General features: G+C 45.1%; 1 protein-coding gene across 1 annotated transcript in view; it reads right to left on the bottom strand.

The window, feature by feature from the left end:
* Positions 1-2,156: 2,156 nt before the first annotated feature.
* The window catches only part of SLC25A37 (solute carrier family 25 member 37), a 50,697-nt gene continuing 39,041 nt past the window's right edge, over positions 2,157-13,812 (bottom strand). Inside the window, exons 4-5 of the mRNA XM_034436825.3 lie at positions 10,512-10,568; positions 2,157-7,905 (exon numbers count right to left, since the gene is read on the bottom strand). Coding sequence (XP_034292716.2) covers positions 7,385-7,905; positions 10,512-10,568 — 578 coding nt within the window. The 3' untranslated portion in view covers positions 2,157-7,384. The remainder of the gene's footprint in view (positions 7,906-10,511; positions 10,569-13,812) is intronic.

Raw genomic sequence — 13,812 nt, 5'->3', positions numbered from 1 at the left:
GAGAAGGAAGGACTTCCTAGAGAAGAGCCAAATGCTGGGAACGATCGAGGGCAAAAGAAGAAGGGGACGGCAGAGAACGAGATGGCTGGATGGAGTCACTGAAGCGGTTGGTGTGAGCTTAAATGGACTCCGGGGGATGGTAGAGGACAGAAAGGCCTAAAGGGACATTGTCCATGGGGTCACAATGGGTCGGACACAACTTCGCAACTAACAACAAATATTCTTTTCAATTGGAATCTCGAGTATTACTGTTCCTTCAATGGGACTGACAATGGAATTCAGCTACACGTACACATTTTTGGGGGCCCCTCTGTGATGGCTAAACATTGATGACACAACTCCTTGCCGTTCTAAGCCAGAGAATACCCAATGTTGTGAGTACAATACAATAGGCACATCAAGCAACCTTTTGGAGCTTGTGGAGACCTTCCAAAAGGCCAGGAGACAATGAAACATCTTGAAATTTTCCCCTATGCCTCGTTACAGTGGGTCTTGGCCTACCTACGAAGGGTGAGCCTCAAACGGTTAACATTCCCCATCCTTACCATAAAAATATGAAATGTTCAGCTAAATCAAAGGGAAACTGTGCTTCCTATCATTTTCTAATCTACCAATGCCACCTGAGAACTAAACCCTAGTAAAGACATCAGTGAATAAGAGGACAGATACGCAGACTCCATTGTCTTATCTCTGTCAAGGTCATCTTCCTTATTCTCTAAGTATGTCATGAGGGATCCTTGGTGCTCTCTGAGCTTGCTTGTTTTCTCGCAAACGTTTCATTACCCAAACTAGGTAACATCATCAATGCTCCTCTAGATGCAGTGAATAGAATAACAGAGTTGGAAGGGACCTTGGAGGTCTTCTAGTCCAACCCCCTGCCCAGGCAGGAAACCCTACACCACTTCAGACAAATGGTTATCCAACATCTTTAAAACTTCCAGTGTTGGAGCATTCACAACTTCTGGAGGCAAGTTGTTCCACTGATTAATTGTTCTTAACTGTCAGGAAATTTCTCCTTAGTTCAAAGTTGCTTCTCTCCTTGATTAGTTTCCACCCCATTGCTTCTTGACCTGCCCTCAGGTACTTTGGAGAATAGCTTGACTTCCTCTTCTTTGTGGCAGCTCCTGAGATATTGGAAGACTGCTATTATGTCTCCCCTAGTCCTTCTTTCCATTAAACTAGACATACCCAGTTCCAGCAACTGTTCTTCATGTTTTAGCCTCCAGTCCCCTAATCATCTTTGTTGCTCTTCTCTGCACTCTTTCTAGAGTCTCAACATCTTTTTTTACATTGTGGTGACCAAAACTGAATGCAGTATTCCAAGTGTGGCCTTACCAAGGCATTATAAAGTGGTATTAAGACTTCACGTGATCTTGATTCTATCCCTTTGTTTATGCAGCCCAAAACTGTGTTGGCTTTTTTGGCAGCTGCTGCACACGGCTGGCTCATATCTAAATGGTTGTCCACTAGGACTCCAAGATCCCTCTCGCAGTTACTACTATTGAGCAAGGTACCACATATACCGTACCTGTGCATTTTGTTTTTCTTGCCCAGTGGTGGGATTCAAATAATTTAACAACCGGTTCTCTGCCCCAATGAACCCTGCCCCCCCATTTTGGGCCTAGTAGGCCTCCCTGCAGCCTCCTGGGAGCAAAAACGGGCCGCAGGGGAGGGACACTGCACCCCACTGTGCCCCATTTTGGGTCTAGTAGGCCTCCCTGCACTTACCTGGGAGCCAAAATGGGGTGCGTGGGAACTCCTAGAAGGTGCGGGGAGGGGCAGGGCCAGCCAGGAATTTAACTACCGGTTCACACAAACCGGCCCAAGCCAGCCAAATCCCACCATTGTCTAGATGTTGTTACCTACTTTGGGTAATGGAACATCTGCAAGAAAACAAGCAAGCTGAGAGTACCAAGGACCCAACTCATGTCAACCCTGAGCAACAAATATTTTCCCTTATTACCAGTAGTATGTTCAGCCATCCTCAAGAGTTCTTTCTGGTTCTGTAAATTAAATGGGGAAACATATGCAAATACCATTAGCCACTGTTCAATGGTGAAAGGAAAAGCCAGACGCTCCACAATAATGACCCCAAGGAACATTTTTAGTCGATGAGTAAGGAGCCGCTTTTGGAAAAACAAAACCCGACCTTGATCTAATAAATCAAACACATTTTTTTTTATTACTTGAGCCCCAGTGTTTTAACTGTAGCAGCATTTCAAAACACATTTTTGTTCTGCTGGGAATAAGTGTGTGTTTGTGTGTGCACGCGCATAAGCATGATTGTATATATACACGTACAAACATTCCTGGTAAAAAGTCTACATTGGTAAATTTATAAGAAGGCAATTTTCAAACGGCAAATGTCAGCTTTCCAAAAAAAAAAAAAAAATCACTTTAAAAATGTGCGTCTGTAGCGTGCAAAGCAGCGGAATCCGTACTTCGGCATTTGCAGAATCTCGCTTCACTTTTTAAAAGGCCTTTGGCGGGAGCAGCTATTGGATGCCGTTATCTTAGTAGAGCAGGGGTGTCAAACTCTATGTCAGGTTTCAATGTCATCTCAAATAAATTGCACTCCCAAACAATTAATCTTTGCTGAAATATTCCATTTATTGAGTACGACAGATCTGGCCCCGACTTCGTCGTAGCCGATACTAACCCTCTGATCCCCAAACCCTTCCCGTTCCCCAATTCTCATCTTCTCATTGGCCATCTTCCAAGTCAGTCTCCCCAGCTTCTGACCTCACCCCACAGGAATGTTCCCCCCTCCCATCTCCTAGGGGATATTATCTACAGAGAAAATAAGTAGGTGAAAAGTCAAGCCTCGTCTTTTTATGGCAGCATCAGAATGCTGACACTCTATTTCTTTGAGGGCCACATCAAGGTTGTGTTCGACCTTGGGGGGCCAGAGTGGGCATGGCCAGGATGGGCGTGGCCAGCTCAATGTCACTCGTGTCGGGGGCACCTGTGGTGGTCCAACCGCTCTGTCAGCAAAAACGGGCTCCCGAGCTCCGTTTCGGCTGCGACGGCCTCCTGCAGCCCTCTGTCAGAGAAAACGGAGCACGGGAGGGCCACACACAGTCCTTCCAAGCTCCGTGTCAAGCCTGGAAGCCATCTTTTACATTACTTGGAATCCTGACACTCCGTTTTTGCTGGCTGAGGCACCACAGACCGTTCCTTCGCTATTTCCTGGGTAGCCCTGTGGGCCAGATCTAAGCACCCTGTGGGCCGAATCCAAGCACCCCGGGCCTAGAGTTTGACACCCCTGTAGTAGAGAATTCTAGCCCAGCACACAGTGGGACTCAATACAACAGAGCAAAAAAGGATGATTCAGAACGCCAACCTAAGCATTTTAAGTACTACAGATAGTCCTCAATTTACGACCTCAATTGAGCCCAAAGTTTCTGTTGTTAAGCGAGACGTTTGTTAAGTGCTCCGTTTTTACGACCTTCCTTGCCACAGTTGTTAAGCGAATCGCTGCAGCTGGTTAGTAACATGGTTGTTTAGTGAATCTGGCTTCCCCATGGACATTGCATGTCAGAAGGTCGCAAAATGGGGATCACATAACCTCGGGACGAAGCAACTGGCATAAATATGAACCAGTTGCCAAGCGTCTGAATTTTCATCATGTGACCAGGGGGAATGCTGCAAAGGTCGTAATAGTGAAAAACGGCCATTAAGTCAAATTTTTCAGTGCCGCCATAACTTTGAAGGTCACTAAACAAGCTATTGTAAGTCGAGGACTACCTGCATTGTGTATTCAGTTGTGCATTTTTTGTGGTTGCTGCTGCTGTTAGAAAAAAGTTACCAACCCACTCAGAATTCAGACAGGCCTTGTCTTCGCCCACTGTGAATTTTGCCTGCAAATACTTCAAGTCCAACATACTTCAGGGTAACACTTACGCATTTGGATTTAGCTTATAAGCACATATTTTTTAAAAAAAAAACAATTCAGGGACCTCATTCAAGACATTGATTTGAAATCAGTTCCTCCTTACTGAGGAAAGATTAGCAGGTTGCATTCTGAGCAGGCCAAAGTGTGCTAAATCTGAGACTGTCCCCATAAATTAGGCAACGATGAGAAAGGTTTAGAAGGAAAAAATAGCTCACCCAGATAGAGAGCAACTAAACTATATCCTGTTCCTTCCACCGCTAACTCATAGTCACTCTCGTACATATCACCATCTATGTTCAATCCAGTCCACTTTTGGGAAGAAGATTCTATGTAAGAACCTTGGTGGGTACCTTATTTGGGGAGTATTTCTAAGGCCAAAAAGCAGCACGGAGGGGAAAAGGGGAATTGTCCCAAAATCCCACCTCCCCATTATTCGTTTTGTGTTTTAAAGTTAGACTTTTCAATCTGACACTGTCGAAGAACAGTTCTATTTAACGACACTGGTTTGCTATTTTTGTTTTTCTTGAACAAACTGGGAGTTGGTCCTTAAGTACAATGAATCAGCGTTTCTTCAAAATTAGGAACTTGAAGGTGTGTGGACTTCTGGAAGTTGAAATCCCCCCATCTTACAATTGCCAAGTTTGAAAAACCCTGATTTAAACCTGGTTCTATGTCAACTTGCAAAGCTTTCAAGTTGCCATGAACAGGAGGGAGGGAGAACTGAAGTCCATACATTCTTCCTGACCGCAATCAGAAGGAGGGTGTTAGGTTTCACAGCCAGCCAAAGTGGTTAATTGGAGAATGTGATTTGTGACATGGCCAGAGAGGAGGGGAGAGACAGGGTCATAGGGGAACGTAAATCTATGTGGGATCAGTCCTAACTGCATCCGAGTATTGCCGGAATGTTGCTCCTAATAAATGACTGTATTTCCTTTGAAGTTTGGATCATGGCTCATGAATTAATTAGGGCATCTTTTGGAAACTTTACATTCTGCTTCTTCTTCTTTTTCTTTTAACCTTTCAAAGCCTGCAAATATAATGTAATGACTTAAAACCAAATGGCGCTGTAAATTCTGTATTTGGAATAGAACATAGCTGGTTATGAAGACATTTTTTTCTCTCAAGGCTGGCTGGGAATTCTCCACTGCAATCCTAGGCCCAGTTGGGGGGGGGGATGCCCAGTTGGAAAATATTGATGTCAATCTTTACAATATTTACTGCAAGCAGTAGTATTTCCTGAAGTCCCCAAGGAAATATTTCTTGAGTTATTGTTTTGTTTCATTTCCATCGGGGCTGGGAAACTATGTTTTCTGAAAGCATCCTGATCTAAGTAGTCAACATTTGCAATTCAAGCTTTAAGACTAAGTTTCTGCCCTTACGCACAAAAGGAGATGAGTAACTCATCAGATAACCCTGGACACCATTCCAGTGGTGAAATCCTCCAAGGTTTGCTACTAGCTTGCTGTGTGCACGCAGCGCTGAAAAAGGAGGCTTAAGAAGGTAAGTAGAACAGCGAGAGGGGGGTGGAACAGCTGTGCTGCATGATTTAGATTCGCTAGAAAGCAGGATTTCTAAACAGGATTTAAAGCGCACGGCACAGCTGATCGTCGGAAATACCAGTTCAGGCGAACTGGTAGCATTTTTTTACTACCAGTTCGCCAGAACTGATCTAAACCAGTAGCATTTCACCCCTGCACCATTCCTATTAAATGCATGGCGTGTGCAAGGACAGGTTATTTGTAAAAACCTTTGCCTTAGAACAGGGGTCTGGTACTGGGCCGTGGCATGCTAGAAACCGGGCCACGCAAACAAGCAAAGCCCCATCCGTGGGATGCAGGCAGCACACAAAACCACGTCCCCTCCAGTCCACGGAAAAACCTCTCTCCACGGAACCTGTCCCTGGTGCCCAAAAGGTTGGAGGCCGCTGTCTTAGAATATTAGTTAGCATAGTTAGTTTTCATAGCGGCACTCCTGATTTGTCCCAAGTGCTAAAATTACTCTATTGATCTTCATTTTAATCGATCAAGTACCTGAAAAGGGATGATCACAGATGCAACATTTCACCCTCATTTCTCTTTTTTCTTAACTTTGGAGGTAAGCTGGACTTGAAACCCTTCCTTCACTAAAGGTTGTCAATGCCAAAATGGAACACCAGCGAATGGCTGTCAGTATTTTTGGGAGAAGCAATCTGAGGCAAGCTTTATTGCAGCAATGTAAACCTGATGCCCCCATTCCTGAGCACGTCTCTTGAGTATTCATTTACACACGAGTGCAATCAATATACTTGTGTATCATAGTACGTCTGGCTTAGGGGTAGAGAGAAGGGAGGCCCGAAGGGAAGCAGAGCTTTGGTGAGAAGTAGAAATAAATTAAAGAGCACAACGACAATCCAAAAATGAGATGCAATTCATTGGAGCACCTTCAGAGGTTTAACACCTGCTAAAGCGTGGCCAAAGAAAAGGCTTTTGAATGGTTATTATCAGAAGCAGCCCAGTTCAGACATGCTTAAGAAAGGGAAAATGTAACATAAAACCTTGGGATTTCCAGACCATCTGGAGGGGATTTTGTGTGTGTGCGCGTGCGTGTAACAGTGACAAAAGTCAAGGTGACATCCATAGCTGTTGCCACACAAACAAGACCAAACTCCTTTTTGTGCGTATTTCAGCATCCCATCTACACAAAGAGACTGTTCATTGATCATTAAGAGCCATAATCTGAATATTTCTGACCCCAACCCCCATCTGTCCCACACAGACACCCCCGGTCTGAAATCCCTTCAAGTACATTGGAAGGAAAAGAAGAAAAAAAAAACATTTGACAGCCAGTATAATATCAGACCAGATGTGCTTGGCGCTATTCTAGTTTAGGAGGAAAATACTCTTCTTACCAATGGAAACAACAAAAACAGTAAAGCCCTTTAAAATTCACAAAGCAGTCACCCTGGCACGATCATCTTTTTTTTTTTTTCCCCTTAAAAAAATAATAGAAAAATAAAGGATAAACATTATCCATCTATTTTATCCATCGCGTAATTGTCTCTGTTCGGTTTAAAGGCATTAGTCTTTTGGGAAAAGCTGCCCATAGCTGAAGCATTTGTCTTCCCCCCGCCCCACCCCGATACGCAACCCTCCCCAGCTTAGCCCCCACCTCCCCCAAGCATTCCAGTGAAAAAATAAGTACAAACTTGTACAAATCTCATCACACTTATCAACACCCTAGAAAACTATAAATACAGGTCTAAAAGAATAAACATTTTGATTTAGCAAAAGCAGGAGGAAGATGGGGAGAAAGAGCCATCTCCTCTCCAAAAGAACATCCTTTGGTGCACGCGCACACACAAACACAGGCGTAATCCAGTCAGGGATCCACCAGCTATCTTTACAAATGGCCATAAAGAACCTGGTGAGGTTTACACACACACACAGAGAGAGAGAGAGAGGCCGACAGCTTTCTCAGAGATTTTGTCTGCAGTTGCTCCGGGGCGATCCCTCAGCAAGGAGCGCCTTTCTTCAATTGGCGTTTGGTAAGGACGTACTTGAAAAATTCATAGACGGACCAGGCGATGGCAGTTGAAGGCATCTGGTAGATCACACGTGCTTGGACGCCCTTAAAATACCCGGTGACCCCTCCCAGTTGGTAGACTGTTCTAAAGGCGTTGGCCATGCCAGAGAGGTGCCCGCTAATGTTGACAGAACTCAACACCAAGTTCTCCTGAGTGTTGAGCAAGGTCTTGCAAACGTCTAAGGGGGTCGTGGCCGCCGCTGCCACGGCTCCCGCCACGGCCCCCGAAACGATGTGCGAGCGAGGGTTGTATTGTCGCTGGGGGTTGATTTGCTCCTGCATGAACTCGTAGGTCATAAAATGGATGGCTTGGAAAGGGATGTTCATGGTGAGCTGGGTGGTGTAGCTGCGGTAAAAGGCCCCCAAGCCTTCAGTCCGATGCACCGAGCGGATGCATTCCGTGACTGTCTTGTGCGGAGAATTGTACATCTGCATGCGTTGCTTCACGACTGGCCATCAGGAGATCAGGCGTGGCGCGCGTCCCCGGATGGAAAAGGGAAGCAGAGCGAAGGAACAACAGGAAGAGAGACAAGAAACAACAAAAAGAAATCCAAGTTAGATCAAGGTCACACGCTTGAGTGGAAGATACCCATTCCTGAAGGGCCACCTGGGAGCAGGGCAGGAAAGTTGCAGTGGCCGCCGTGTGATTTATCGCTTGCCTAATCACGCTGCACCAATTCGAATCTTTTCCAAGCAAAGGACAGAGAATAGTGCCTCTTTTTAAGGTTGGCTGGGATGCTTTCCCCTCACTGCCATATTGCAAGCACATTACAAATGTTACAAATTTTAGCAAGGGGTTCTCTGACCAGTTGCTGGGTGGGCGTGGCCATAGTGGGCATGGCCTAGTCAGCCTCCTGCGTTTTTGCCCTCCCCGGACTCCGGAGGCTTTCCTCGAGCCTCTGGGAGGGTGGAAACGGCCTCCCCAGGCTCCAGGGACCCTCTGGAAGCCGGAAATGGGCCCAAACTTCTGGTAGGCCCGTTTTTTGCCCTCCCCGAGCCTCCGCGCATGCCCTGCACTTACCTGCATCCAAAATGGGCCGTGTGGGGGACTTCTGGGAGGGGTGGGGTGGGCGGGGCCAGCCAGGAGTGGGATTTGGGGGTTCTCCGAACTGCACAGAAACTTAGCTAGAGGTTCTCCTGAACCGTTGCGAATCCCCCAGCAGCCCACCCCTGATTACAGGCCTCCTTTCATGGAGCAGAGAGTTGTTCTTGGATATGAGGAGAGGAGAAACTATTGGCTAAAATGCTCTCTTCATAATTATATCAGAGATATCACTAGGGGATAATATTTTTAGCGCAGGGTTGAACTGAGGGGGTCCTTGGTGCTCTCTGAGCTTGGTTCTTTGCAGATGTTTCACTACCCAACTGGATAACCTCATCCACACATCTGCTGATTTTACTTAGTTGAGTAAGGAATTGTGTGCGAGAAAACAATCCATCTCAGAGATTACCAAGGACCCCCCATTATCTTTCTGATCATCTCTAGGAAGAATTTCTTTTGCTAGGCAGTCCTCCACTTACAACAGTTCATTTAGTGACCAATCCAAGTTAAAATGGCAATGCAAAAAGTTATTTATGACCATTTTTCACTCTTATGACCGTTGCAGCATCCCCATGGTCATGTGATTTACATTGAAAAACTTGACAACTCACATTTATGATAGTTGTAGTGTCCCAGAGTCATGTGATCCACCTTTGTGGCCTTCTGACAACCGAAGTCAACGGGGAAGCTAGATTCACTTAACCGCCAGGTTACCAATTTAAGAACTTCAGTGAGTCACTCAACCAAGGTGACGAGAAGTCGTAAAATGGGCCAAAACTCACGTAACAAATTTCTCACTTAACAACCTAAATTTTGGGCTCAATTGTGGTTGTATGTTGAGGACTACCTGTATGCTTCTTATAACCCTATGACAGTGATGGCTAACCTTTTTCTCATTGTGTGCCAAAAGCATGCACATATGTGACAGCGCACACGTGTGACAGCACTCATAATGCAATGTGTCCCCTGCGCATGAGTGCATGACCCCCCCCACGCTCCTTCCACCTCCCCCACACATGCATACGTGATCCCCCACGATGCCCCTGCCTCGGTGCGTGCAATCCCCTGCCGTTTTTGGCCTAGCAGGCCTCACTGCAGCCTCCTGGGCCCAAAAACGGGCTGTGGGGAGGAGTGCCCTCCCCGTGCTCTGCCCCCGCCCCCTACACATGTGCACGCGACCCCCACTCCCTGCGCATGTTGTGACCCCCTTGCATATGTGTGTGCGTCTCCTGCATGTACCCCGGCCCCCGTGCATCCTAAAAATCAGCTGGCCGGCAGCCTGCGCGGATCATGGCTGATCCTGACGACAAGGAGGCTGGTGTGGGGTCGTGCCAGCAGCCTGTGCAGCCAGCGCTCGCGTCGGACAGCGAGGAGGCCGAAGAGGATGTGGTGCCAGAGGCAGAGACTCAGCCAGGGCCTTCAGAACCTCCAGAGGCTCCTTCAAGTGGAGAGAGCGAAGTGGAGGAGCCTCTCCTCAATGCTCGAGCACGCAGGGCTGCCAAAAGGCAGGAGTGGCTACTCAGGAGGAGGATGTCTACTCGAGAGTAGAGCTTGAGGATAATTGGCCACTCCCTTAGCCTATTTAAGTCGCATGCAGCTAGTGCTTTCTTGCTGGAAACAACGTCTCATTACTACAGAGCATCTTGGAGAGCAAGCGACTTCTCATATCTGGTTTTCTGGACTGACTGCCAACCTTTGTTGGACTTTGTTCATAATAACTTTAATAAGGACCCTTTCCACGGGAAGCCTGCATTCTTGAAAGGGCTTTGTTTGGAATGAAACAGTGTTTGCGAAGCTTGGTGTGTGTCACATTCTCTGGGAATCCGAAGCTGGGACAGAACACCATCACGGCCCTATGATGTTAAAATAAATTCCGTATATCTCTCTTAGAAACTTCTGATAGCTGATATGGAACCCCGATGGGCAATATAATGCATATCTCAGATAATTTTTTAATTATCCTTCCCTTCTCTCAGCCTCACTGGGCCAATTGCCCCCCCAAAAAAGCATTACCTTCTGCTGGATTCATGACACCATCGTGAAGAAGGGTAGCTATACTCCCAGCCATGCCTGCAAAAGAAGAAACCAAGACAGGCCCCTTTCACAAAGCAAGTTTTGACAAGCCGTCCTTGATCCTGAGCACAAAACTGCATCCCCTTAACGATTAGCACTCAAGCCTCCAGGCTCATTATGCCTCTTGCAAACCAACCTAACATATTGCAGATCGTTTGAAAAAGAACATACAGTATCACAGAAGTACACATCCTAAGAGTCACATACAAAAGGAATATAAAGAATTGCATTTAACAGCTGTGAAACAATTTCTTTTTAAAAAAAATCTGAAGGTAACCAAATGAAAACCTCCAGAATAACAACTTTTAAAAATATCTAAATAAATTTCCATGAACTTACCAACAGCATGGCTGGGAAGAATAAAAGGTTTTCTTTCTCATTTTTTTTTTAAAAAAAGAATATGTTGGCTAGATTTACAGATGCTAGAAATATACAACGTGGAGCTATGTTATTGCTGGCAGCCAATCAGAACTCCTTCCAAAATTACCATTAAATTAGAACTTTCAGTGCGATAGAGAATGTCAGCTGGCATTATGTTTTCCCTAACCTCACCTACTGTAGCGGCCCTTCAGCAAGTTACTCAAAGCGCACAAGTTAAGTAAAGAAAAACTTTGCTATATATAACCAGAAATATAACCATTTGCACTCAATTATCAGTCATAACATATGACAAAAAGATTTCCCTTGTGGTGGCAGAGAACATTTGGAATTGCCTTAATAATGACGGCAAAAAACTATTACTGTAGATCAAGGGTGTCCAATCTTGTCAACTGTAGGATTTGAGGACTTCAACTCCCATGCTGGGAAAGAAAGAAAGAAAGAAAGAAAGAAAGAAAGAAAGAAAGGAAGGAAGGAAGGAAGGAAGGAAGGAAGGAAGGAAGGAAGGAAGGAAGGAAGGAAGGAAGGAAGGAAGAAGGAAGGAAGGAAGAAAAGAAGGAAGGAAGAAAAGAAGGAAGGAAGGAAAGAAAGAAGGAAGGAAGGAAGGAAAGAAGGAAGGAAGGAAGGAAAGAAGGAAGGAAGGAAAGAAGGAAAGAAGGAAGGAAGGAAGGAAAGGAGGGAGAGAGAGAGAGAGAAAGAAAGAAAGAAAGAAAGAAAGAAAGAAAGAAAGAAAGAAAGATAGATAGATAGATAGATAGATAGATAGATAGATAGATAGATAGATAGATAGATAGATAGATCGATCCAGGAAGCTGCAAGGAGGCCTACTAGGCCCAAAACATGGGGCAGGGGGGCGGCTCCCCTCCCGCGGCCCGTTTTTGCTCCCGGGGGGTGTAGGAGGCCCAGTGCTGCCTGTCACACCCCCTGGCCATGCCCACCATGGCCATCCCATCCAGCTAGTCATTAGGGCAGAGAACCAATTGTTAAATTATTTGAATCCCACCATTGCACCTCCACCTCTCACCCACCACTATGGCAACAGATCACACGAGCCATTTAATGGGCTCCATCCCACTCTGGGTTTCCCAGGCCCGCTGGCAGAAGCAGGTCTTCAGTGCCTTCCAGAAAAGTATTAGAGTGGGGTCCGTTCTAATCTCTGGGGGAATGATGTTCCAGAGAGAGGGAGCCACCACAGAGAAGATCTTTCCTCTGGATCCCACCAGGTGCATCTCCCTCAGGGATGGGACCCGCAGCATTCCCTGCCTTCCCACTCTGATGGGTTAGGTAGATGTGACTGGCACGAGATGGTCCCTCAGATCACCTGGTCTGGGAGTTGAAGTTTACTTCAATTCTGGGAGTTGAAGTCTACAAGACTTAAAGTTACCAAGGTTGGACATCTCTGCTGTGGATTAATGCACTGAGAAACAATTGACAAATGCTAACATAATCTTAATTAATGGAAAATAATTTAATCTCAAGGATTCACAGGGCAATTGAGAGTTCCTCTTCAAGGTCAGGGAAGAGATATCTATATCCTTTTTTTCCTTCACTCTAACAAACACTCTCTATATGGAAAAAACTTACAATTATTGAAATAAAATGTCAACTATCCATGTAAAATTCATAATCCCACTCGTGCATCTTTAAATCAAACTGAGCATAAGAACAGCACTCAGCACCCTTCATTAAAATTACCATATTTTTCGGAGTATAAGATGCACTTTAGTTTTGGGGGAGGAAAATAAGAAAAAAAAAAATTCTGCCTCTGCCTACCAGCATCCATCAGTATTCATCTGGATAGCATCCTGTCAGTGTGTGAGATTGTTTGGAAACAAACAGTATTTGCTGTGTGAGCAACAAGGAAGGAGACAGCAAGGAGCCTGAGCATGGCTTAGGTTAATTGTTCTAAAGCTGCATGCTGTGCTGATCTCTGAAACTAAAACTGAAACTGAAACTCCTCTCCTCCGCTTGTGTTTCGCTTGCTGCTGCAAACTCTGACAGTCCTTGCAGCAAATAGCGAACAGCCAGGTCAGCTTCAGCAAATTATTGCAGCCTGATTCAGCACGAGCAGCTGATTGGCGGGTGGATCAGCCTCCCTCAATACCCTCAATCAGCTGTTCCAGGCTGCAGGGATTGCCATGGACCATCACCTCCTCCGTGTCTCGTGTATTTGGCTACATTTGGCATATAAGATGCACCCAAATTTTCACCCTCTTTTAGGGGGGGGAAATGTGTCTTATATTCTGAAAAATACGGTATATTGAACTTCGAATTATTAATCTTGCATAACCCCAAATTCTGCATTATGTAGAAAGGCCACATGTCCAAATTTAAAAATGTTCTATCTCAAGAGAAAAAAAAAAACTTTACTTGAAATTATTTCTCTTGGAAATAAAACAATTATCTCTTTCCAGTATTCCAAAATTAAGCCATGGAGGATTACCCACTAATTCCTCCTACTTTGGTCTACTTCTTGGAGGGCAAAATAAAAAAAAATTAATCTGAAACTCTATTCTGATCAGTTAGAATGTTTTCTCTCTTATGCACAACATCAACACTACAAAAGATGCATTCAGACAACTTGCCTTTTTAAAGTAAATCATTATACAAAGAAAGCTCCGGGAATATCACATGATTGTGTGGTATTCATTGTTCTTAAACAAAGAGAAACAGGCATCATCTTGAAAAATACATATTATTAATACTGATGGATGCTAAGAACATTATAAACAATTTCTTAGACTGTGCCACTTTAAATACCGTAATTATAATCACAAGTTAAGCCAATAACATTGAAGAAGACTTTGGTGTGAGACAAGGAGGAGTGCCTTGTTTATTACCATCCCAGCCGGAAATAATCTCC

This window comes from Pantherophis guttatus, chromosome 9 (genome assembly GCF_059756535.1).
Source record: "Pantherophis guttatus breed Tessera chromosome 9, ASM5975653v1, whole genome shotgun sequence".
Taxonomy (NCBI): Eukaryota; Metazoa; Chordata; class Lepidosauria; order Squamata; family Colubridae; genus Pantherophis; species Pantherophis guttatus.
This window is presented reverse-complemented; position numbering and strand designations above follow the sequence as displayed.